Source organism: Arvicanthis niloticus, chromosome 8, assembly GCF_011762505.2.
Source record: "Arvicanthis niloticus isolate mArvNil1 chromosome 8, mArvNil1.pat.X, whole genome shotgun sequence".
NCBI lineage: Eukaryota > Metazoa > Chordata > Mammalia > Rodentia > Muridae > Arvicanthis > Arvicanthis niloticus.
In genome coordinates this window covers 39,780,514-39,806,187 of record NC_047665.1, presented here as the reverse complement: position 1 = coordinate 39,806,187, position 25,674 = coordinate 39,780,514, and the positions used below count along the sequence as shown (strand labels likewise).

The window sequence follows — 25,674 nt, the reverse complement described above, 5'->3', positions numbered from 1 at the left end:
ATGATTGGTGAAGGAAGATATTTTGAGGGCTGCAGAGTCCCAGCAAGGAGCTGATAGCAAGCCCAAGCAGTTTAATTGAAGAAAACACAAGCAATGGATGTGAAGCATGAACACTTAGCAATTTTAGAAATCTATTACCACACTTTAGCCTGAAAAAACTAGAGAGTGACCCACATTCATGACAAGTTAAAACAAGATTTATTCTCATAGTTCTGCAATTTAGGAGTCTGATACCTTATTTCTCTGGGCCAAAGTCAAAGCGCTGGCAAGTTCTGTAAGACAATATTCCTTTCCTATTCCAGGACAGGTTGTATCCCTTGGTTTGTAGCTGTATCTAACTCCTAAAGCTGATAAACACTTTCAGCAAAGTGCCTGAATACTTCATTAACTCAAATCAGTAACCCTTCTGTATATAAACCAGTTCTGTAGCCTTCAACAAATTTTATTTTTACACCAGTACTGAGCTATAGAAATATAAAGTAGACTACCTCTGTAACTTTCAGTTTTCCAATAAACAGGTTATAAAAATTAAAAATTAATGAAAACAGAGGGAATCTTAATAATTATTTACTCCTATGTCTTACTTAGGGTTTTAGTGCTGTGAACAGACACTATGGCCAAGGCAGCTCTTATAAGGATAACATTCAATTGGGGCTGGCTTACAGATTCAGAGGTTCAGTCTATTGTCATCAAGGTGGGAGCATGGCATCATCCAGGCAGGCATGGTACAGGATGAGCTGAGAGTTCAGATCTTCATCTGAAAGCCTCTAGCAGAATACAAGCATCCAGGCAGCCAGGACAAGGGTATTTAAGCCCATGCCCACAGTGACATACCTACTCCAACCAGAATACACCTAATAAGTGTCACTCCCTGGGCCAAGCATATACAAACCATCATATCCTACATACTGAAAATATAATTTCCATGTATAATCAGTATTTATTAATTAGGTACTTTATACTTGTTATTCAAGGTCTTAAAATCTAGAATATGTTTAGCATTGTACCACTAGCATATTTTAAAATAGTTATTAGTGTGTGAATGCATGATGTGTGTATAAGCACATGTGCCATGGTGCACATGAAGCACATGTAGAGGGTCTTGGACAACTTTGTGGCATTGTTTCTCTAGTTGTACCTCTCCTTCAGGTTTGGTTTTTTTTTTGTTGTTTTTTTTTTTTTTTTTTTTTTTTGACAGTTTTCTCAAACTCAAAGAGATCTGCCTGTCCCTACCTCCTGAGTGCTAGGAATAAAGGCATGTACCACCACACCCGAATTTTCTCCTTCATTCTTTATGTAAATTCTGGGAACCAGACACTGGTTATAAAGGTTATACAGCAAGAACTGCCAGGTCCAGCATGGCCTTAGTAGGGGTGGAATGACTTGGTTCATGCCCACAAGTGTCAATGGCTGCTAAGGGTGTAAGGCTTGTTTGTATATTAATGCACATATTTTCACATTTCTCCTTCAAGGAATATCTTCTCTGTTAGCTTTAGTGATTCCATGGTAGTCAGAGACAGCGTGAGTCCTAGAGGCAAAGGTGTGGCTAATATTTTAGCAAACTAGTAAATGCTATAATCTTCAAGACAGCCCTTAAGGCTATGGGAAAGAACTCTGAAAACATGAGTTCAAAAAAATATAATTTCTCAACTATGCAAAATATAATGATAGTATGAATTATATGAAGGGCTCCACAAATACAAAGAAACAAAAGCAGCTGCTCTGTGAACCAACTTGTCAGAAAGACACTAAGGAAGACAAAGAGTTTAGGAAGCAGTAATCTCAGGAGATCCCACCCAGCTAAATTTTTTGTTTATGCTTACAAAGGCTTGATTATGCTTGGCAGGCTCTGATTATCAGGGTTATACAGCAAGAACTTTACCTGATGAGTCATTTTGCCTACCCCAGGAGAATTACTTTTATGTCATAGAAATGCAACAGTTACTATATTTGGGGTTAGTCTCTCTTACAAAATATTGTAGCATTTATATATGGACCTTTCATTCATGCATTACAATCTCCATTTTCATCACATTAGTTGTGACTACTTTCAAGAGTCCATCATGATTGAGCTTAAGTTGTTGACAGTCCATCAAAGAAGGAGGTAAAGAGTATCATTTCGCTCTCTCTTATGTTTCCAGCCACTCCTCCCAGCCATTTCTATGCAATTTCACTCAACTTGCCTGTTGCTTTTGTAAGACTCTGGCAAGCCTTAGGTACCTGGGACCCTCTGAATGAACCACATGGAACCAGGGATGGATGCGAAAGCAAGAGGAGTTTATTCTTCCAGCATGCTGGGGTCATTCTGTATCCAAAGGAGAGGCAACGCCCCCCAGGTAGCCTGTTCAGCCAGTTTTTATACACTTTTCAGGGGTAGAGTAGAGCAACAGCTACTAGGCACAATGTGATTGGCAGAACAATGTGACTTTTAAACTGATTGGTCCTTAGGGAATGAGGTAGCAAGGGCTTCTCTTATCTGAAGGGGGGTTGTAGGGAGGTGGGGCAATGGTTGGTTCCCTCCCCCCTCCCTAGTCTTCCTGAGGAATGTAATTAGCCTCTCCCTTCCAGAGGGAGGGGTGCTTAGGTGCTCCATGACCTTACTCTTCCAGGAGGGAGCCTGGTGGAGTTTTCCAAAGGCCCTGAACTGACCTCTTCACTTTCAGGGTCTGGGGGAATGGCTAGAGTATAAAGGCTGAGGAAGGTGGACTGATGAGGAAAGGGTTCCATCTATACAATCATAGGGAAGCCATCCTGCATGCTGAGTGAAGACTTTTCCAGTCCACTTGCTTTGGTGCCCATGTATCTGTGGGCAGCCCCTGCTCTGTAAGTAACCCAGTAAACGCATGGATTCCCAAATAGGGGAACTATATTTGCTTTGTCATTAGGACCTTATAAGGAGTGAGTAGACACTTTACATGTCTCTTGGGATGAATTCATGCAGTTTCCTATACATTTTGTAATTTCACCCTATATAAACCTTTGTAGGGAGTTGGATACTGTGCTGTTAGAAATTAAATACAAACACTTTATATACTCAGCACACTCATCTTTCAGAAATCCATCCATCTATGTTTATTTGACTTTGGTTGCTGGATCTGTCTGTGGATGTGAGAACTGACTATACATTTGATACAGCAGAGTATAGTAGGGAAAAAATACAGTGACATACTTTATAAAATGCTATTGGAAGCAGAGAACAACAGCACTTTGAATGCACATAGATGAAGGATCAGTTAACAATCTTTCACAATTAAAAAAAAAGTGTGTGTGTGTGTGGGGGGGGGGGTTTGTAATCCCTAGAGGATCAACCACAAAGTCTTACAAGTCCTAGGCTAGCATTTTACCACTGTTACAGCCACAGTGACCTTCTCTTTTTTGAAAGGAGGTTGGAAAGCACTTCTATTGCTTTTAAATTTTTGTGACGGGGGTCTCTCTATCCTTCACAATTCATCTTTATGAGAAGGGATGACAGATGCTCACTGAATATACCGCATGCATCCCAGTTATCTAGAAGGAGAGGAGCACCAGGGCAGCAGAGAGCCCGGAGAGGCTACGTTAAATGTTCTTTTCCAAAAGAACCTTTTTCAAGCTTGTCAGAAACCATTGTCCTCCACTAGTTTGCTTCTTGCTTCTGTTAGTTTTTTCCTTGCTTATCTTTGTATCTTTTTGTCTGTTTCTTGGTGTTCAGTAATTAGGTTGATGGTGGCAAGATTAACTAGCAATATTTACTAGAAGCAGTTCATATTTTCTTCTGTTTATTTCCATCTTCCACAGACTGTTTCCAGGTAAGGATTAGTTTTTTTCATGTTACTCACATTCCTGCTGCGGAACTTGTGAACAAATGCTGAGTGAACCATGCCTCACTGTTACAGGTGGTCTCCATTACCTTTCCAGTGCAAGAATTAGCCTGTTCTAGCCGTGAAAATGGTAGCTATCTATTTTGTTTCTCTATGTGAAGAAACTTATAGTATGAGAGCCTGGATAGCTCAATTGGTAGAGCATCAGACTTTTAATCTGAGGGTTCAGGGTTCAAGTCCCTGTTCAGGTGTTACTATTAAGACTTTGAATGTTCAACTTGATGTGGTGAGCTTTTATTATGCGCCAGCCAGATAGCAGTTAAGGTAACAGTTTTAAAATTACACTTCCTGAGGAACTTGGTATGGAAAGCTTACAGATCATAGAAAAGCTTCAGTTCCAGGGTAGACTGGTTTTAAAATATTGAAATATTCACTATGTTAAAGTGCAAGATTTAGATTTTCTGTCTTTCCATCTTACAGCTGAGCTCTTTGGCAGATGGGGAGCTCTCTGAGAAACTGTGGCCATGTCTTAAGTGTAATGATAAGCACAAACGTCAGGGCTTACTAGCAAACTCTGTGCTGTGACCAAACACTCAGCCTACTAGAAATAGTGTACGTCGCTACCAGCAACCCTTGCAGTTTAGGCCAACTGGTATTAACAGTGTGACTGACAGAAGAATAGACTATTGGGGTTTTGTTTGATTTTGTTTTTAAAAAATGTTAATTTTCCCTACTAGTCAGAAGATTATAAATTATAGATAATAAAGTCTCTATAAACAATTCTAAGGAGAAAATAAAATAAAAAACCCCAAAACAACCTCTAGAATGAATATGCTCAGCCAAATCAAGGGTCAAGGACAAACTTTGTTTTTAAAATTTATATGTATGAGACTTTGCAAGCGTGTACCACATGTGTGCCTGGTGCCTACAGAAATCAGAAGAGGATGTTGGACCCCCTGGAACTGGAGTATACAGGGAGCCAAGCTTGGATCCTCTGCAAGAGCAACAAGTGCTCTTAACCACTGATGCATCTTTCCAGCCCCTTGTTTGTTTGTCTGTCTGTCTTAAATAATGATGGACAATAGTAGTTCATGGACTATTTAAAGGCAATGTGTGGGGAATAGGATGATGGGTCAGTTAGAAAAAAAATATGATACACATTGTGGGGGTTTGAGTAAGAGTGGCCCCCATAGGCTCATATGCTTCATTCCTAGTTGGTAGAACTCCTTTGGGAAGGATTAGAAAATGTGGTCCTTGCTGGATGAGGTGTGTCACTAGGGGTGGGTTTTTAGGTTTTAAAAAGCCCACACCAGGTCTCTCTCTGATACATCAAGCTGAGGATCAAGATGCAAGCTGGTAGGTGTGTCCCAGTGCCATGTCTGCCTGCCTGCTGCCTTGTTCCTACATGATGCTCATGAATTTTTCCTCCAAAACTGTAGGCAACCCCCAATTAAATGCTTTCTTTTATAAGTTGCCGTGGTCATGGTGTCTCTTCATAGAGATAGGAAATTAAATATATGCAGAAGAAAATGAAATATCACAATGAAACCATTACATTGTATGGGTAACAATAATTTAAATGAAAAATAAAAATAAAATTAGTGATGCCAAAGATATTGATTCTTCATAGGTATGAAAGTGATTATTTACCTAAATTTTAGACTGCTGTTTAAAAATAAATTCAAAATTGATCATAGGTTTAAAGTAAAAATACAAAATTGTAAAAATTTTAGGAAAAAACAAAGAGTGAAAGAAAAAAAGTAAAAAAGAATAGTTCTACAAAGTAAAGAGTTCTCAGGCTTAGCATCAAAGGCAGAACATAAGTGAAAAATGATTAACTGTAGGTCATCAAAATTAAAGACGTACTCTAGAGACTGTTAAATACATCAAAAGGCAGGATACAAGTTGGAGAAAGAATGACAAGCCATTATATAACAGCAGATTCATACTGAGAACACCCAAAGAACCCTTACTGTTAAAACAACAACCCAGTTAGAACAGGCAAAAGACTCACTGACTAGGAAACACAAGGGGGAAGTCAGAAGAGGCCCAACATCACCAGTTTGAGAACTGTCCATAAAATAACAAATGGTAGGCTGTAAAAACACAGAGACCTGGGTCTCTTATATGGTACTCATTTAAAATGTAAAATGGTATAGGCATTTAAAAAAAAAACACTGATGGTGTCTTTTTAAAAAATTTTTTTATTTTAATCTTGTGTTTAAGAGTGCTTACCTTGGGGTGGGGGTGCTGGAGAGCCGACTCAGCGGTTAAGAGCACTGGCTGCACTTCCAGAGGTCCTGAGTTCAATTATCTATAATCTGAGACCCTCTTCTGGCATGCAGGTGTACATGCAGATAGTCACTCATACAGATAAAATCAATAAATCTTAAAAAAATAAAAAGTTTGCCTGAATGCTATGCTTTCTCTCTCTCTCTCTCTCTCTCTCTCTCTCTCTCTCTCTCTCTCTCTCTCTCTCTCTCTCTCTCTCTGTGTGTGTTATCAAAAAGACCTTAAAAGGACTTCAATTCTCATGGAACTGGAGCTACCCATACCATGGCTCATAATCATAGGCAAGTCTAGTTTTAGATCTGATGCTGAGTATGGAGGCACCAGGCATGCGCATGATCACACATATGCATGCAGGCAACATACCTGCACATAGAAAATTGAAAGTAATAAAAATATCTCAAAACAAAACAGATTTAAAAACAGATTAGGAGTCTCTGAGGGAATTAACAATGCCTGGTGGTATGAACACAGCCCATCCATAATGACCACCGGTCCTCTGTTTTGGGAAGGTTAGTATGTTTCATGCATCATCTGACTCTAGGAAGACCTTCTGTTTCAATTATCATTCTATATGTGACAGTATCTTTCGAACCATCTTGTACCTCCAAAGTAAATGACATAAAATAATATTGTAATGGTCATAACGGATATATTTATATTAAAAAAACTTTTTAAAAATCTTTGCAGAGCAGTGATGGTGCACGCCTTTAATCCCAGCACTAAGGAGGCAGAGACATGTAGAGCTCTGGGAATTGGAGATGAGCTTGGTGTACAGAGTGAGTACTACACCACCTGAGATTACATGAGGTCCTATTTCAAATAAATTATTTGAAAAATAATTTAAAATTATGTGTGTGTGTGTTTGTGTCTACACATGTCCCAGTGTCCTTGAAATTCGAACTGTAGTATATTATCTTCTGAAGCTGGAGTTGTAAGGCGGTTGTGAGCCTGAGGATATAGGTGCTAGAAACTCAATCAGGGTCTTTTGCAAGGGCCACAAGGGCTGTTACTGTGGTGCTTTCTCTTTAACCTTCACAACTGATATGTTAATAAAAGAAATGGAATATACTAGTAATAGGATGCCCGGTGTTGGTGGTGGTGCAAGCCTTCAGTCCTCACAGGAACTGCCTCTCAGATTTCCAGGACAGCCAGGGCTGCACATGGAAACCTTGTCTCGAAAAACCAACAAACGAAACAAAAACAAATTAAAAATACTAATAGGGAAGAGAGTAAACTCCATTTGTAAAATATTACTTGTTGAAGGCGCTGGGAGAAGGCTTGTTGGCTATAACGGCTTTTGGATTTCACCAACCACACGGTGTCTCACAACTTCCTGTGGTCAAAAACCTCTTCTGACCAGCACCAGGCATGAATATGATTCACATACATACATACATAAAGAAATCAAAAACATTTAGAAGAAAATATTACTTGATGGGCTTGGCATCTCTGACTTTCATATACATGCAGATAAATATTTGTGTATTGTGATTTAATGTCTTTGTGACTGTTGCAGTCAGAAAAACTTGAAAGTAGGTTCGGTTATGTATGAGTACTTTGCCTGCATGTATGCCTGCACACCTAAAGAGGGCATCAGATCCATTATAAATGTTTGTAAACTACCATGTGGTTACTGGCAATTAAACTAAGAACTAGTGCTATTAACGGCTCAGCCATCTTTTCAGTCCCAAGATTTGCCTTTGAGTAAATAAATCTGAAGAATTCTCTTGAGATGTCAGAGACCTGAGGGGATAGGACAGATGTGACAACCAAATTTTGCTATCTTTGGGTTCAGAACAACTCTAGAGACACAGACTGCTTACCTGTTTGCCTGTCTGATTCTGTCTCTGGCTTCTCCTTCCCATTTTTGACAGACATAGCAGAAGTCAAGCACATGATATCTAGTGCTGGCTTGAGGAAATCTTCCCAGACAGAAAACCTCAAGGCCCGGAGGTTTCCAGCAGAGACTGTCTACTAAAGGAGAACCTCAAAGTGGCTTCAAAAAGACCAGGGTGTTTACTTGGTTCCACCAGGGGGCGCTCGTTCCCCGCAGTGGGGAGGCCTCGCAGGGCGGAGTCGGAGGATTTTGTCCTGTTTTCCATTACCCGTGAAGCAGAATCCGATTTTATTGGGTGCGTGGAAAAGCAATGGTGAGTAAAATAAACTAAAACAACAAATAAAAATAAGATGAAATAAAATAGTAGCTTAAAAGTGACCTCCCGTCTCCCACCGCTAGAGATCGAGGCTCTCACGCTTCTAGAGGCGCGTGGCGGGCAGGCAGGGACTGTTATCCACAGACTTCCTGAAAGCCCTGGCCCCAAACAGAAGCCAAAGCAAGAGGAAGGACCTATCTGTTAGCTTATCTTCTATTTCTTTGTCTTTGTCGAAACTATTCCACAGGCAATCCGATCGAAATTGCCCTAGCTATGCACCCATTTGAATCGGGAATTTGATTTTTGGTTTTTTGGGTTTGTTTGTTTGTAAACTCTGTGCCCGTGAGACCAAATGAAAACTTTTTTAAGCATAGCATTCGCCTACGAGACTTGAGCAGAAACTAGTGAGGAGGCTGTATGGTTCTGTACCCTGGCGCGCAGACAGGGAGGAGGCTGGGAGTAAGTTAGTAGTGAAACTCCAATTTGTATAGTGGAGAGAGTCGGGGAAAACCAAACTAAACCAAACAAAAAACCATCACAAATATAAAAAAAAAAAAAAAAAAAAAAAAAAAAGAATAGGAACGCAAAAAGGATAATGTTCACCATTAGAGAATAAAAGAGCAACAGACCAAATGTGTTAGCAGAGTGGCGCAGCGGAAGCGTGCTGGGCCCATAACCCAGAGGTCGATGGATCGAAACCATCCTCTGCTATCAGATATTTTGCGAAGTACCAGTCATAACTGGCGACACTGGGAAGTCAGACTAGATTTTATTTAAACAAAGCTATATTAAATAACATTGAACTCTTCCGATTTTATAGGCTCTCCTCTCAGTTTCCTAGCAACATTCACCTACGGTAGATACTTTCAGAAGTCTTCTGATCTGCTCTTGTATACCGTGTATGTAGTTTCTTTCCTTTCTACTGCCCAGCAAACTAGATCCCAAACATTCACTCAACCATGTTCACCCAGGAGATAACACATTCTGTGTATTTTTGATACAACTCTTATTAATGGTTTGCTTTTTCTTAAATTTTATCTGAAAATAAAAAACACAACTTTACTGTTCTCAACTAGTTGCTTTCCACTTCCCATCCGTTTGTTCTCTCTCTCTCTCTCTCTCTCTCTCTCTCTCTCTCTCTCTCTCTCTCTCTCTCTCACACACACACACACACACACACACACACACACAGTTCTTTGTAGGTGCTAAGTGGACAGGCACATATTGAGGATTTTTAGGTATTTACTGAGGACAGTCACTTGCCTCCTCCTCATAAACATGATACAAAACTGTAGGTAAATAAAAAACTTTGTGTTGACATTTACAGTTATTGTAAATGTCTTACAAACTTTCAGACTTCCTGAAAACAGAATGACATCCCACAAAAATGAGCACCAAATCCTTTGGAATTTTAGGCACCTCTTTAGCTATTTTTCCAGAATCCAAAATGAGTGCATTTGTAGTATTATTACATGGCAATCGTGGTATTTGTTACACACATTTCTGGGTCTCTTATAGGGACTTTATGGTTTGCTTGGTAGCGTTCTAAACTGAATTTGGGATTCAGAGGTTCAAACTCACACCCAGATGTACTGAATTTCCTTATAAGTTGTCTGTCACGTTTATATACCTGACAATAAATATTCAAGAAACTATACATTAAATGTCCCATGAACTCTTGAATGTGACTTAAAAGGTTGTTTCTGAAATCTAGAGTCCTCCTGGAAGATGGTGTTTTGCTTGTGGAAGAGATGTGGAACACTGGTGGCCAGGGGCTAGATCTGGAAGATGGTCTCTAAGACTGTGCGCAATGGCCGATCTGTACCTGCTGGTGCTCCTGCCCCTGCTCACTTTTCTACTTAATGTGGGAATGAACAGTAGCGTGGCAAGAGAACCCCTCATTCTGGAGTCTGTTTGAAGCATCAGACAGCTTAGAATCATGCTTTCCAGCACAATTGACATTTGTTTTGATGGTTGCCAACACAGAGACAAAATTAATTTTATGTAGAAATATTTTCAAATAAAATGTGGAAGTAAACAGGCATGGTGGCTGCTGTACGCCATTAATTCTATTAAGAGACAGAGGCAGGTGGATCTCTGACTTGAGGACAGACTGGTCTCCACAGGAAGTTGGAGGCCAGCAAGGGCTGCATAATGACACTTCTGAAAAACGAAAGAAACTTAGATAGCAATAGGCCAGACTGAAGGCTTGAATATATATGACTTGAGGAGTGGCTCCGCCATCTCCTGACGTTTTCCAGGAATTTCACAAATAAAACCACTAAGTTCACAGAGTCAGTAACCTAATATCATGGATTCCTGTCGCCTATTGTTCCTTATCAATGGCAATCTTGTTAGTTGCCTCCCAGGAACCGCCTCATGATTTTATTTAAATTCCTTAGTAACTTTTTAAAGATAACTTTATAACTCATCTGAATCATATTTATGAATGCCCATAAAGGACAAGGAGGTGCAATTCAGAGAAGCTCATAGCTCTCATCTGCCTTGCTAGCCTCTCCCCCCCGCCCCTGACCCACATACAAAGTCTCTCATTATCTTAATCACTTTGTTTAAAGTTCTGTAGTGTCTTGATGTGCCAGAGTGGGTTGGTACCAGGGAGGCCTCCCTCTTCTCAGAGAAGAAGGGGGACGTGAAGGGGCCGTACAAGGTGGGGTGTGGGCTGGGAGCAGTTGGGATGAAAAGTGAGTGAATAAATAAACGGAGAAAAAAAAGATAAAAGAAGAGTTAGCAATAAACCTCAAATAAATGAACCACCCTATATTTGACCTGAATGCCAATATGCACATGCACCTGCCCTCCCCACCCCCAACACATACACACTTATACGGTGGAGGGAATATTGTAGGTATTCCCAAAAAGCTGAGACAAAGTTGCTAAACTTCTGTTCCTTAGCCAGGTTCTCAGGGAGGGAGGTTCACATATATTAGGCCACTAAGAATCTCCAAACACTGTTTCATATTCACAGCATTTGGAGCCAATAAGAATAAAAACCTGTCAAAGTTTAAAAACAAACAAAAAACCTCTGTGCTGAAAATGTCTTTCAACAGGCTCCTGACAGGTCTCATATATGTGGCTCAAAGACACACTGAAATGGATGATTGGGTGTAAGAAATTTAAGAGCTATTAACACTGTGCATTCAGGTTCTAGGATTCCCTAGTAGGAGACAGGGAAGGAGAAGGGGAGTGAGAATGTGTTGCCACTAACATCCCTTCTATTAGCTAGAGATTGATAGACAAAGTCTCAGAGATAGTTAATGGCTAGAACTCACTATCAGACCAGGGATCACCTGAGGATGGTGTGTCTGTTGGTCTCCGTGAGAGAACTCATACAGATATTGTGGCTGAGCAGCATTCTGATCTAATGTCACATTCCTAGCTGCCAAAGACCAGCTTTGACTCCATAGGGTTAAATCAAGGCAGATAGCAAGGAGTTGTGTTGGTGGGGGTGGGGGGTGGGGAGTGGGAGGGTGGTCAGTTCTCAGAGCAGCTAGCTGGGGGCCAGACTAGACAGTAATGGGGGTGGAAGTGGGGGCAGGGGCTGCTGCCTATGCAGCCAGCAAGAAGATAAAGGAGGGAAATCACACACACACACACACACACACACACACACACACACACACACACAATGGTTGAAGCAGAAAACAAGCTCCAGTGCTTTATTTTTTTCTCTTAACCCTCTTTTATACCTCTTAAGACAAAGTTTTCCTTTTAGAAAGAACATTACCTCATAGCCACAAGTTACACATTTTCTAGAGACAGTTCCCACAAAACCATATTCTTCAAAAACAAGTTAAAATCATTACACGAGGAAATTAGAACAGGTTATTATGTATTTCTTGTATGACACATATTTATCAGCATCTATCTTACATCTTATTTTTGAAGTTGGATCAGCTAGGCTGGCTAATTATCTGTTTTCTGTTCTTATATTCATAATAGAATTATTGCTCTTTATTATAACATTATTTCCTGGCGCACACCGAAAACCTGTTACCTCGTCTCTAGATCAAAGATGAAGGAACTCAGGCCTGTTCGCGTATATGCTTACTTTGTTTGTTAGCTCGACCCAAGCCTATTCTTCCCTCCTCTACAATTAAGTACTTGGAATGCATGAATGCTCACTGTAGTCGTTTCTCTAACTCAGCAACTGTCAGGAAAGGGCACACTTTATTCTTGATTCTAACTGAAAACTTTCTATCAACTGCCTTAACTTTCAAACTTTGACTTCCTATCAATTATCCTAGCTTCCCAAAATTATTTAATCAAGCTAACTTCCTAATACAACTTAAATCAATTCAGGAATTCCACACAATCATTAATTCATCTAGACAGCTTTATCTCAAGAACTTTCATCTTTATATTGATCTGCAGGAAACTTGCCCAACAGAGTGGGCTGTCACCCAGGAAGTAATCATACCAAGTTATAAGCAGTGAGGGTCTCCCAGTGTCCACTCACACCAAGCCAAATAAAGGAACAATAACAAACCCGAGCAGGCACAGCAGAAGGAAGAAGCAGTCCTGGGACAAAGTCTCTGGGTTCATGCCGCATCACAGCCGAGCAGGACCGTGGGTGACGGGCAGTCTCTGGGGAGCTCACTTGCCCACTTTAGCTCTTCCTTCATAGTATCTGCTACCGAGCCTTTTTATTATAAGAAGGGATCCTGGTTCTGCCTGGTGGGATTGTCCCTGCTATGTTCTTCTCTACCTGTAGAATTAATAGCTCCTCAGCTAAACTTCTTAGCCCCAACAATCTACCTCAGTGTCCCCTTGAATCCTATACCCAAGACCTTTCAACTCTAACTTTGCTTCATACTGGCCTGGCCGGAAATTCTTTTCTGTGGTGAAGTCAAAGATCCAGCCTTACCTGGATGGAGGTCTCTGAAAGGGAACTGTTGACTTGGCTTTGTTTTGTTTTGTTTTGGGTTTTTGCCCCTGTCTCTGCTGGAAATAGACCCTGAGTTCAGATATTACACAGACTTCCAAAATGGCTCTCATGACTTCAACCTTTTCCTTGCCATTGTTGCTCAGTTTGATTCTTTTAAGACAGGTAGAATGTAGCCCAGGCTAGTGCACCATGAATGATCTTAAAAATAAATTATTTTTTCGATGTATGGGTGTCTTGCCTAAATGATTTTGTATCTATATCTGTGCATCATCTCACATGAGCCTGGTGCCCTCAGAAGCCAGAAGAGGACATCAGACCCCCCTGGAAACTAGAGTTAGAGATGATTGTAAACCTACATCTTCTGGAAGAGAAGCTGGTGCTCTTTGCAACTGGGCTATCTCAGCAGGCCCCAGAATGTCTTAAATGTCTGACTTTTCTGCCTATTCTGTGACTGCAGGGATGTGCCAATAAGTTTAACCTATACTTGTTTTAATTTTGACATTTCCCAAGATATGTGGTGGTGGTACAGTGTGTTTTAATATGCATATCCTTAATTAACAATGAAACTGAGTATCTTTTCTTGTTTACCGACGTCTGGACAGTTTTCTTTCAAATTGCTGTGCCTTTTCTACTAGTGCCAATTGTAAAAAAACTTCCATATGTTAAGATCCTTAATAAGAAACTTGTAGCAGCTAAAACTTAACCCACTCTGTAGTTTGACTTGCAATTCTCTTTAATGTCTTATGAAACAGAATATTATTTTAAAACATAACCAAAAATAGAAATATTTTCAAAGTATCAGGATTTTCCTTAATAGTTAGCATACTTAGTATCCTGTTTAAGAAATTTTGCCTAAATTGTGATGGGAAGATATTCTTTCATGCTAATTTCTGCAAGTTTTATTGTTCCATCTTTTACACATTGATTTTTATTTATGTAAAATAAAGGACTTGATTTATTTTTCTCCTGAGAAGTGTTCAAAGAATACAATAATATTTATTGGAAAGATTGCCTGGGTTCTCATTGTTGTCTGGTACCATCTTTTTTCAAAAATTGTCTCCACAATTTTTCATTCTGTTTCTGTGCACTTGGCTTGATTAGTGTGGTTGATATATATATTCATGTTTCATGGTCTCTTAATTACTTCTTTTAAGCCAGAATGGATATAGAAATTGATGACAAAATGAATACTATAAAATTGCTGCATCTTTTTAAGTTAAACAATGTAGTTCTAAACCCCTTTTATAAGGTGTTAAAGAAATTTCAGTGCAGCTGGACATAGTGGTACACACTTATTATCCCATGATTTGTGAGGCTGAGGCAAGATCATTACAAGCTTGAGACCACTCTGAGCTACACAGTAGTGTAGTCTACACTGAGTTCCAGGACATCCAGGGCTACATAGAGAAACTCTATTAAAAAAAAGATAACAATAACACACACACACACACACACACACACACACACACACACCATTTAGCTGTTACTTTTCTGTTCTCTCCTTTATTCTTTCTTCTGCCCCAGTCTTAAGCAACCAGCAATCATTCTGGTGGATTTGCATATTCTGTTTCATTACATGTGTGGAGAACTCCTACAGTTGTTCATTGTCAATACATACATTGTAAATACATCTTATGTCTCATTCAGTCACCCTCATTCAAGTTTTAGTTCACCTTCATCCCCAGTTCCTCTATACAATGGTCTCTTGGGGACACTTCAGAGTTGGATACATCTCTCTTTATTTGTACCGTTTACATGCTAGGGGAATCGCAGTGTGATCTTCTAGAACTGTTTAATGTTTGTAGATGTTCTATTGTTGATACATAGATGTTCATAATTTCTATATTTTCTGAATATCTTCTAGTAGTTTTGTGTATGTGTGGGGTACATTCGTGTGTTCACGTAGAGGTTCTCCGCTTGTTAAAAATTACATTTCATGTATACAGTGTGTGTGTGTGTGTGTGTGTGTGTGTGTGTATGCTATTGCTATATTGTGTGTTTGGAGCTCAGCAGACAGCTTGTGGGAGTTAGTTTGCTCCTTCCACAAGCTTTTCCTTTTCCTGCCATGGTGCAAGTCAAACAGGTTACAAATCCTGGCTTTACCCCCTGAAAGTACGATCCTGGGTTTGGCCACGAAGAGGCCTTGATAGAACTCACAGAAGTTACCTCAGTAGGCTGCTGCCTTCCCCATTGACATGATACAATGCCCTATAGCCTGGCCTAAACAGTTCCGTCGTCGTGCTCTCTTGTTCTGTGCTCTCTCGAGCACATCCATTCGTCCCCTCACCAAAGTACGGTGAAGGGAATCAAATCACCCAGGGTCGCTCCCAGCTCAGAGTTTGGGGAACTGGGACGCACACCGATGAGCATCCAGGTCCAAGGCCGGGTCCTGCCTGGATGCTGGACACCGATCCCCCTTGAGCTCTGCTGGTGTGGCGTTCAGACCGCAGACCCCAGAGCGGGCTGACGTGCTTGCCGAGGCCCGCGTGTCACCAGCTCCCCGGTTCCCTCGCGCTTTCCAGGCGCTCGTGGCCCAACCGTCACTCGAGCAGCGGATGCTTGGATTTGGCCACCTCCGCCGAGGTCTGAAACATCAGAAGTTGAAACGGGGCGAGAAGTCACCTCCCGCCCGTGCCTCTCAGCATGGGCAGCTACCTGGGCAAAGCGGGATCCTCGCCGCGGTCCCCAGCTCAGGGACGCGCAGACGCACGGGAGAAGCCTGCGACCCACCGACCCGCTAGGCCCCTCTACCAGGTCCACCGTGTGCAGCATGTCCACCGCGCCCAGCCCGCCCGGAGACACAGGCCGGCTCGGAGGCCGCCCAACTGGGATCCTGCCAACCCTGCGGCTTTCGTCAGTGAGGCCTGGAGGCGCTTCCCCATGAAGAGACCACAGAATCCCATCATGGGCTCTCTTCCTTCAGACTGGTGGGAAAGTTACCTGAAGCGTAATATTTGGTCCCTTCGTCACCCTCGGGCCACATGGAGTCCGGTGACAGTCAAGATCTCGCCTCCAGAGCGGAGACCACGGCCTTTGTTCCCAGCCTCAAGAGTGGTGAACTCCGCGGGACCTTCCGAGGAGCCACCAGGCCCCTGTGGGAAGGACCCGGTGCTGAGGGCCCTCCTCGAGTGCAGGAAGGGCAGAGTCAGGTGGGAAGAGCCACTGTTCCCTGACAGCTCCGACAGTCAAAGGAATTCGGCCACCGTTTGGTCTGCCTTTAGGCCCCTGTTGAAAAGTGGAGCCACTGTTTCGTTTGTGGCCAGGCCTGGGTCTCTGAAAAGGAGCCTCCATGCCCAGAGCTCAGATCATATATGTAAGAGGTCCAGTTGCTCCTCCGTGGCCCTCTTGGCCAGCATACACACCCGAGGCCCCCCCAGCACGAAAAGAAATGCTATTACCAGCTCTTACAGTTCTTCTAGAGATCTCTCAGAATCTTGGAAGAGACATTTTTCCAGGACAACAGTCCAGACTCCAGAATGGCCATTGAAAACGACAGGAAAGAGTCCTAATTCTCACCTCTTAGTGACACCCAGCAGCTCTGGACAGCTAAATGAAAAGATTCCTCTACTGCAATCTAGTCCTAGGGACCTGCTGACTCTACCTTACCAGCAAGGTCCTGTTGTCACGGAAGAGGACCCACCATTAGAGGGGCAAGCTGTGCAGAGCAACCAAACCACAGAAGCTACAACTGGGGCAGCTATAGACCCTGTTTCAGAGATCAGGGCTGGTATTCAGCCTTCCTTGTCTCTCAGTCGGTCTTCTTCTGAAACAGTACTTAGTACCCACGAGAACCCTCAGCTGGAAAACTTAAAGAATATGCCTGACTCACGTGGGTGCTCACAGTTAGAGCACATTCAAGGCATCTCTTCAGACTCAAAGCCCTCAGTTGCTTCCATCCAGGCGTCTCCAAGCTCTCCCACCACACCAGTCACTGATTCTACCTGGCCATCTTCAATCCCTCAGGCTCACAGGTCTGCTGTGCCCCCACACTCATCTGTCATTATCCCCTCAGCACCTACCACACAAAGCGCTTTGGTTGGGGTGGTGAGTAACCCAATTCTCCATCTTCCTGCATCTGCCCTTCCTATGGAGACTTCTCCTCACTTGGCATTAAGACCTGTTTGGGGGCCTGTGCACAGTACTGAGGTTAGAACTGCCTCCTCATACTCCAGAATTTCTGTCATGGCTAAGGCATCTTCAAGCTCTTCTCTCTCCACAACTCCAGGTATCTTAAGGCCCACCTTCAAGCCCATCTTTGGCAGTATAGAACCGCTTAAATCTATGTCCGAGACAGTTCCTGTGTCTGCCAGTCAGCCCTCACCTTCACTGAGTTCTGATTCTACCCATCTTTTCCACAGCCTAGTTAGCACAGCCCCCTGTGTGGTGACATCTGCCATTCCAGCCAGCACATCCAAAGACCCTGGTGTGGATTTGAACATAGTGACCAGCACCATGGGCACCTCTCGCTCTGTCCCTTCTTGCGAGACTTTCCTGCTTGGAGCTTCCCAGGACTTTCCTTCAGCCACTGATTTGATTTTCCCTTCCCAAGAGCCCACGATTCCCTCTGTACACACGGTCACTATCTTTAGCCAGGTTCTTACTAGTGCCATCAAGATATCCCCTCTTAGAAGCACTGATAAACGGAAGGGGGTGAGCAGCCCTCTGGCAACTTTGGGCTTATCATCCACAAACCAGCCTCCAGTGACCTCAAGCGTCTCCAATGTGACTTCAGCACTCACAGCATCTTTGGGGTCAAGCCCAAAGCGACTTTTTCCACCATCCCAAAGAAATACTTCTCAACCTTCACCAGGGGCCATAGATGGGCTAAAGCAATCTTCTCTCCAACTAGCCCCTGCCCAAAGCTTCAGTACCTCTTTCCTTTCAGAGAACTCAGGTGTGTCCCCAGCCCAGATGTTACCACCTGCTCAACTGGTCTTTAGCAAGACCACACAGCCAGCTTGTGGGGGGCTAACATCTTCAGCTCCCATCATCCACACTCCTGCCACCAGCCAGCCAGGCTGTGGCAACACTCTGGCTGGGTTTCCATTCAGCAAAGCTAGTTCTACTGCCCTTAGGGTTGTCAGGCAGAACCATCAGAGTGGGACCTATAGTTCAGCATTTGGCAGCACAGCCCCGAGACCTTTTGCATTTGGAGGATTAGTGACCCCTATGGATTGTGGGGAGCCTGAGGTCATTGTAGCTGCCCCACAAAGGAACATTTCTGGAGCAAGACAGAATGTGACCCCAAGCACCCTAGCTCCCTTTGTGCAATGCTGGAACCAGAGCATGCAGGGCCCCCCTAACCAGATCACACCTTTGGCTGGCATTCCTGCAAGAAAGACCATGGCTGGGGCTCCCTCCCTTGTCCCCTTTGCTCAGAGTACCCCTGTACCTGGAGCAATTAAGGCAGGTAGCAGTCTTGGCTCTGGGATGTCCTCTCCAACTGTGCAGGGTTCTGTGGGGAGAGATCTGTTCAGATCACTGGAACCTTCCTTCTGTATTGGTACAAAATCAAAGACCCTTAGGAACCGGGAGCCAGGGCGCTCCCGAAAGCATCACACTTACAAGAAGTAGCCACTCTCTCTGTCACACTGCAACAAAGAGCCTCGCTCTCTTCCAACTCTCTCTCTGTAACAAACATGTCCAAGACCCAAAGTGAAAGCTGTAGGTGTTCCCTCTGTGTGTCATAATCTAAGTCTTCCAAGAAGGCAGACCACCAATGTGTCATCAAGCGCTGGCAGAGAATGGGGCTGCACAAGACTAAAACCACAGGAGCAGAGTAGAAACTTTGACTTCCTTTCCACCCACTCCTCTCTGTGAGCTCCACAGGGGCTCAGCCTCCCATTTGAATAATGGCCATGGCAGAAAGATAACAAGCATCTTTTTTTTTTGGGGGGGGGGGGGATAGATAGGTTGATTCTACATCTTAGCCTCTCTGTATTGGGCTCTAAGAAGTGCTTGCCTACCTTTAACCTTACAGAGACACCAAGTTCTCAGTTCTCAGTGCTTGTTCCTCCGGGGCTTCCTGGGAGTGTTTGGGTGTGATCTGATCTGTCTCCATTCTATTCTTGAGGATCAAGGCTATCTCTGAGGATTTCCCTCTTTGCTCCACCTTCTCTATAAAGTTGCTCCAATCTTTTCCCAAAAAGGTAGTGGCTTAGTCCCATCCTTCTTTAGGTCAATTTAATGTACAAGACTAACTAATGAAGATTCAGCCTGTCAGATCTGAAAGAAAGGTCATCCCTCAGTACAGGAAGGGAAGGCTCTTGGCGAGTTCCCTCCAGGATCAAAGCAGGCCCATCCCTCTTTTCTATCCACTAGTTTCTCCACTTGCTGCCCTCCACTTGGCCTTCACGGGAGACTTCATCTTCTCACTCTTGGTTTCTGGTGTATGTGGTTGTTGGGTTTGGAGGAAGAATGATCTGTAGGAGTGGTGTGAAGTTGGCAAAGCAAAACTTCAATTGCATAAAAGTCCACCTGCAGCTTGACTGATGGGACTGACTAGCACTGCTTCAGGTTGCAAGGCTGACTCACTCTAGGTGCACAGCTGCAGTGTGACCTTAAAGGATGGATTATCAGGGAGCCGAAAGGCAGGGGAGAAAGATGGCCAGGATGCTGAAACCTTCTTTCTTGTTTTCTACACCATAAACCATACTAGGAACTGCAAATGCCCAAGTTGAGAAAACAAAACTTACATTTCATTTTTACTTTCTTTTTATTGGTGCTTCATCAAATCAACCCTTTCAATATTCACATCTTTCTCCTAGAGGATCAGCAGGGCATGAAACCCTTAGGCCAAGCAACAAAGCATGGAAAGGTGAAAACACCAGGCATCTAAGCTGACTCCAGCTCTCAGGCCAGTAGGAAGTGCATGTGTAAGCTGGATATCTTCCTTGGCACTTCTTAGCACCTCCACACACGAAGGCATACATGCTTCTTTGGGTACATTTATTACATATTTTTTTATTTTATTTTATTTTATTTTATGGGTACCTTGAAGAAAATCTAATTGAAAAAGTAATCGGCCTTAAATTGAATGATGAAATAAAAATATATTGTTGGAAAAAAAAGTCTATGATACAGGAATTACTGTCAAGCTCATATAGGTAACAGAGCAGAAAAAAAATATTAACAAATATGCCTGAAGCCACTTAGAAAAGACTAGATTTGAACTCTAGTGATTGCAGATGTGACTATTTCTCACTCTCTAATCACCAAAGTTAGAACTGCCTGACTCCAAATATCTATGGTAGTTGGCATTCATCTGTCTGTTTGTTTATTTGTGTCTATGTGAGCTATTGGAGCTTGAATCTAGGACCTCACAAACGCAAGTACTTGACCATTTAGTTACATTCTTAGTCCTGTTTCAACTTTAAGGGGTTTCCATATTATGGCTGCATAATGTGTGCACTGCCACATGTGTCGGTGTCACACGATCAAGGTCAGGGGATTGCCTTGATGAGCTTCTCTCCCTCTCCCATGTGGGGTCCAGGTTTTAGGGACTGAGCTCCTATCACCAGACTTGTGTGGCAAGTGCCTTAACCCATGGAGTCCAGTTTCAACTTTTAAAGACACTCCCATGGTTGATATCTTGCTGAAAGAGGACAGAAAGAAAACTAGACACTACCCTCTGCTCTTTACATTGTATAGAGATAGTGTATGACTTGCATAGTTCTTGGTCCTGGTCATTCAGTGGTCAAGAACAATTCCTATTTAGGGCAATAGGAATTTAGTATAGAATTGCTAAACAGCTGATGATTCTAACACAAGGGACAAGGGCCTAGAAATGAGAGTGGACAGAGGATTATCTTGACCATGGCTGACACTAAACTTGAACTCTGCCTGTCTGCATTGTAACAAGATGGATAATCTTATTGCAGGCTAACCACAAACCATGTGCTCAGACAGGAAAGGAAGGTCATTAAGATGTATTTAGATATCTTCCAAAACAGTCATGTTTAGATAGCCATGGTGAGCAGAAAAAAGTGGACATGACTGTAACCCGTACGATATATAATGCAGACAGCATCCTGAATACAATAGGTAGCTGTGAAAATAGACTGAGCAGCATAGAAGCAGGTCTATACTTGAATTTTAAATTACTCTGGCTGTTCTGTGAGGAGAAAATAAAATAGGAAAAGACTGGGTACTTAAGGGTGTTTGTAAGAGACTTTTGGGGTAGCAGAAACACTAAAAACTGTAAGATGGGGAGGGGTGGGGAGTGGTAGTAGAATGTCTTCCTAGAATGCATGAAGCCATGGATTTTATCCCCAGCACTGAAGAACTACTTGCAGTAGCATACATCTATAACCCCAGCACTGCAGAGGAGAGCAGAAGTTCAAGGCCATTCATTCCCCTAGGGTTGCGATATTCAGAACTTTGTTGAAAGGAAGAAAGGAAGGAAGGAAGGAAGAAAGAAAGGAAGAAATAGAAAGAAAGAAAAGAAGGAAGAGAAAATCCAAAGTGAGGATAGGTTATGCAGCCAAATTTGGGAAAAGGCTCTGACTGGGATTTCCTCAGTTGGTCCCTAGAGTATAGGCTGTTTCCTTTCTAATGCTTGAATTGTATTAGATGCAATTAGAATTGCAAAGCTCATCCTCACCTCTCAGGGTTCAACCAACCCTCTTACATGACAGTGCCTGTAGCCAGAAGACAGCTGGGGTATCCTGGGTTACCTTAAGAAAACACAATAAGGTAAAAAGAATTGGCTCTTGAATTTTCTGGATTTGATTTCCCAAAGGCTTAAATTGAGTTGCAGAAAAGCATAAAGTTTGGAGACAGTGAGATATCCAGGAAATGAAAAAGATTCTGGAGGAGCAAGCAATTAAAAGTGGTCAGGGGCTGGCAGGATGTCTCAGTGGGTAAAGGCACTGACTGCTAAGCCTGACAACTGTAATTCGATCCCCAAGACCCACTTGTTAAAAGGAGAAAACTATTGAGTTATAGTGTCAGAAGCCCAGCACACAGAGAGGCAGGCTGATCTACAGAATGAGTTCTAGGACAGCTACATAATGAGACCTTGTTAGAGAGTTAGAGGGGGAGGTGGAGGTGGAGGTGGAGGTGGAGGTGGAGGTGGAGGTGGAGGTGGAGGTGGAGGTGGAGGTGGAGGTGGAGGTGGTCATGTGGAGGTGGTCATGTGGAGGTGGTCATGTGGAGGTGTGGAGGTGTAGAGGTGTGGAGATGGAGGTAGAGGAGGTGGAGGTAGAGGAGGAAGAGGTGGAGAGGGAGAGGGAGAGAGAGAGCAATAATTGTCCAATATATGCCCACAGTACTACATACAAAATGATTAAATACAATAAAATTTAAAAAGAAAAAAGAAAAGGAGATGGATCCCAAGGAATCAGCAAGTCTCTAAGACAGAAATTAGGGTGCAAAGGACCTGAGCCAGCCCATGAGAAATTTTGTATCACTTCAGTGTCTTCAGAGAAAGACAAGTATTAAGCAATCCTTGCAGTCCTATAGTGTAAAGTTCAGTTTCTTGATCACTAACATCATCTGTGAAGAGTACGTGGTTTGATTTTTCCCAATTTCTAAAAGTAGAAATTAATTGAGCTTCAGAAAACTAAGGAATGTTCTTGTTTAACTGAGGTCTTAATCCATTTGATATTTAGGGAAAAGTGTCTGTTTGGAAGATGGAGCTGGACCTCAGAGGCCAAGAAAGATGTCTTGAGTGGGGACAAGTCTCTTCTGTGACTCTCTGCAGTGACTCCGAGAAGATACATGCTTTTCTATTATCTATTCAACTTCCTTTCATGTGTTATCTTGAGTAGGTGGACAAGTCTGATACTACCAGAATCTAGGAATCCTTGGATGGTGAATAAAAAGAGTCAGGCTATTTCTGGGACATTAATGGGGTAGGGAGGGTAGTTAAGACTTTTAGTTGGGAAATCAGCATATTCAGGGTAAATGATATCCATTTACAAATACACAAATATGAAGAAACAAACAGGAATTAAACTCTCTCTCTCTCTCTTTTTATGTGTTGTTAAGCATTGAATTAAAAACTTATGAGTGATAAGTGCTTTATAACTTTTTTTACTCTTTAAATGTTCATTAAATTTCATATTTTTAAAGCTGGGCATGGTAATATATACCTTTAATCTTAGCACTCTGTGGGCAGGAGCAGGTGGAGCTCTGTGAGTTTAAGGCTAACCTGGTCTTCATAGAGAGTTCCAGGATATCCAAGGCTACATAGGAAAAAACATTTTAAAAATAAAAACAAACAAAAGGACAAAAATACTATATTTTAGCTCTTTCCTTTCTTTTGTAAGAATCTAGCTACAAGTTAAAAGGCTCATTTAATATAGAAGCATTCAAAGGGAATTTTGTTCTTTTATAATGAGTGCGAGAAGGATACTTGTAACACAATTGCTACACACAGATGTTTTTGGAAACTGAACCTGGTGTGCAACGAACGGAGCAGACTATGAAATCTACTGTTTTAGGGCATGTGGATGCAGCAGCAGGAAGTAGCTCTAGAACATTTTAGACCTACACCATCAGTGTATCCATCAATTGTAGTGACTGTTGAGCCCAGGAAATATGACTACTTAATGTTGAAATGATAATTTTTTAAAGATATGTTGAATTAAAGAATGAATATCATTAAATATTAAAGTTTATTAAAGTTTGTTTGCTTTTCTTCTTTAATGTATCGTCACACCATTTGACATTATGGCTCATGGCACATAGTGGCTTGTGTGATATTTTGCTGAAGGATGTATGGTTGTGTCCACTCATCTGTTGTTTAGTACACATTTTACCAATGAGTTCATCGCAAATGCCACTGAGTAATATAGCACTGATTTTACTTTTAAAAGTCTGTTTTTGTTGTTTGGCTTCATTCATTCAGCACCTACCATTGATGAGAGAGGAGAGCTGGAGTAACCTTCCACCCCTGGAGTATAAGTTACCCATTAAAATAGTGGACTGCTTTTCGTACAGAGCCAGGAATGAACCATGGAAAGAGCACTTTGGGTTTTGAATGAATGAGTTTATTAACTATGTATTGAGAAAAAAGCGTAGGCCATGCTCAAGTGGGAGGAAATGACATGATTCCTTTCTCAACAGCAGCTTGTGCCTAAGAGCTGGGGGAAGTCACATCAAGCTCCAGGTGACATCTCTTTGGTGACTGCAGTTAACATGTGTGGCAAGACATGCGTACTCATCTTTCTTATGTTGAGACTATTAAGTTTCATCATGTGTCTTTGCTCTTTCAAGCCTACAAGATAACTTGTGTTTTTTTAAGACAAAAATGATTGTCGACATTTAATCTGTGAGATCCATGAATCCCACAGGGACTTGGAACCTTAAGGGGATGGGCTCATTTTATCTTGGAGCTGAGCTCTCCATAAGAAAAAAGGAACCATGTGTTTCCTTTGGTCATCTTGGCTGGCTACCTTGTCAAGATGAAGGGAACCATATGATTGGGCCACCCTCTTGCCATCAGTATTGAGACAGTCACATGACATGGTACCATCTTGTTTAGTGACATCATGAAGACGCCGAAGGTCATGAGACTTCGTTGACACATTGATTAAGACAACTCTACGATATGAACCAAAAATGCCAGCAGCCATAAAACTTTCCAGTACAACTGATCCCCCAGGGGGATCACCACACTTCTTTAAATATCAGACACAGAGGTAACACCAGGCCTCCATGGTAGGTTTTCTTTGTTTTGTTTCCGTTTTGCCACATTATTTCTCGTGATGCATTTACTGGTTTCTAGATAGGACATGAAAGGTTATCCAGCCATGTTCCTTTATCACTAGACAGGTACCAAAAGAGCTAATATTGAAATGGCTAGCTCCTTGGAAAACTCCTGTGAATTTGCAATAGGCCAGGGAAAACTTGGGAAGACACATCCCAAATAGGACCTAACATGTAGGAATTAGATTTTTCAAAACTTACTTTAATAAAGTTTCTTAAATGCTTGAGTCTCCCTTCTAGCCCACTGACCAAAGGTAGGGGAGAAAGATGGTTAATAGGACAAAGGGGATGTGGACCTGTTTAGAAGTAGTACTTTGGGGAAATTCCAATCTTCATTATCAGGATATCAGCAATCCAGTCCAAAACATCAAACATAAGTCAGAGCATTAGTCCAGTCCAACTGTCAAACATCAAATAAATCAGTAGCAGCAGCTTAATCAAGAAGAAACTGCAAGGCTCTTCCTAACTGGCACGAGTCACAAAAGCTTCAAGAAGTAACCAGAATGCCATGAGTTGCTGCTTTTCTCTCTACAATATCATGACAAGCAAAGATTAGTGAAGAAGCAGCATTGCAAGACAAAGCAATGCAAACAGTGAAGACCAGCGAAGTGTTAACAAGGTGAACCAATGCAAATTTATTGTCTGTTGGGTTCTACTTACACTCTTTTCAAACATCATTTATCCTCTCAAGTGTCTGCCTCAGTAAAACACACTCTCACATGTTTGCCTCAGCAAAACGTCTTATAAGACAGCTTCCAGGAAAACATCACATGACACAACTGAGTCTCCAAAGAAACCAGACATTTCCACTTCA

General features: G+C 42.2%; 1 protein-coding gene and 2 non-coding genes across 4 annotated transcripts; all 3 read left to right on the top strand.

Annotated features, from left to right (window-relative positions):
* The first annotated feature begins 3,975 nt into the window (after nt 1-3,975).
* Nucleotides 3,976-4,048, top strand: Trnak-uuu (transfer RNA lysine (anticodon UUU)). Its single transcript has one exon. It is a non-coding gene; the product is annotated as a tRNA-Lys (tRNA).
* A 4,833-nt stretch (nt 4,049-8,881) lies between these two features.
* Nucleotides 8,882-8,953, top strand: Trnam-cau (transfer RNA methionine (anticodon CAU)). Its single transcript has one exon. It is a non-coding gene; the product is annotated as a tRNA-Met (tRNA).
* A 6,706-nt stretch (nt 8,954-15,659) lies between these two features.
* Nucleotides 15,660-23,772, top strand: Pom121l2 (POM121 transmembrane nucleoporin like 2). Of its 2 annotated transcripts, XM_034510908.2 has the most exons (2): nt 15,660-17,119; nt 22,760-23,772. In XM_034510908.2, exons 1-2 carry the CDS (start codon nt 15,792-15,794, stop codon nt 22,839-22,841), a joined length of 1,410 nt encoding a protein of 469 aa, XP_034366799.1. In that variant the 5' UTR covers nt 15,660-15,791; the 3' UTR covers nt 22,842-23,772. The 2 variants fall into 2 exon arrangements, with proteins under 2 accessions (XP_034366799.1, XP_034366798.1); XM_034510907.2 differs by lacking the exon at nt 22,760-23,772 and having other exon boundaries at nt 15,683-20,204.
* Nucleotides 23,773-25,674: the final 1,902 nt, after the last annotated feature.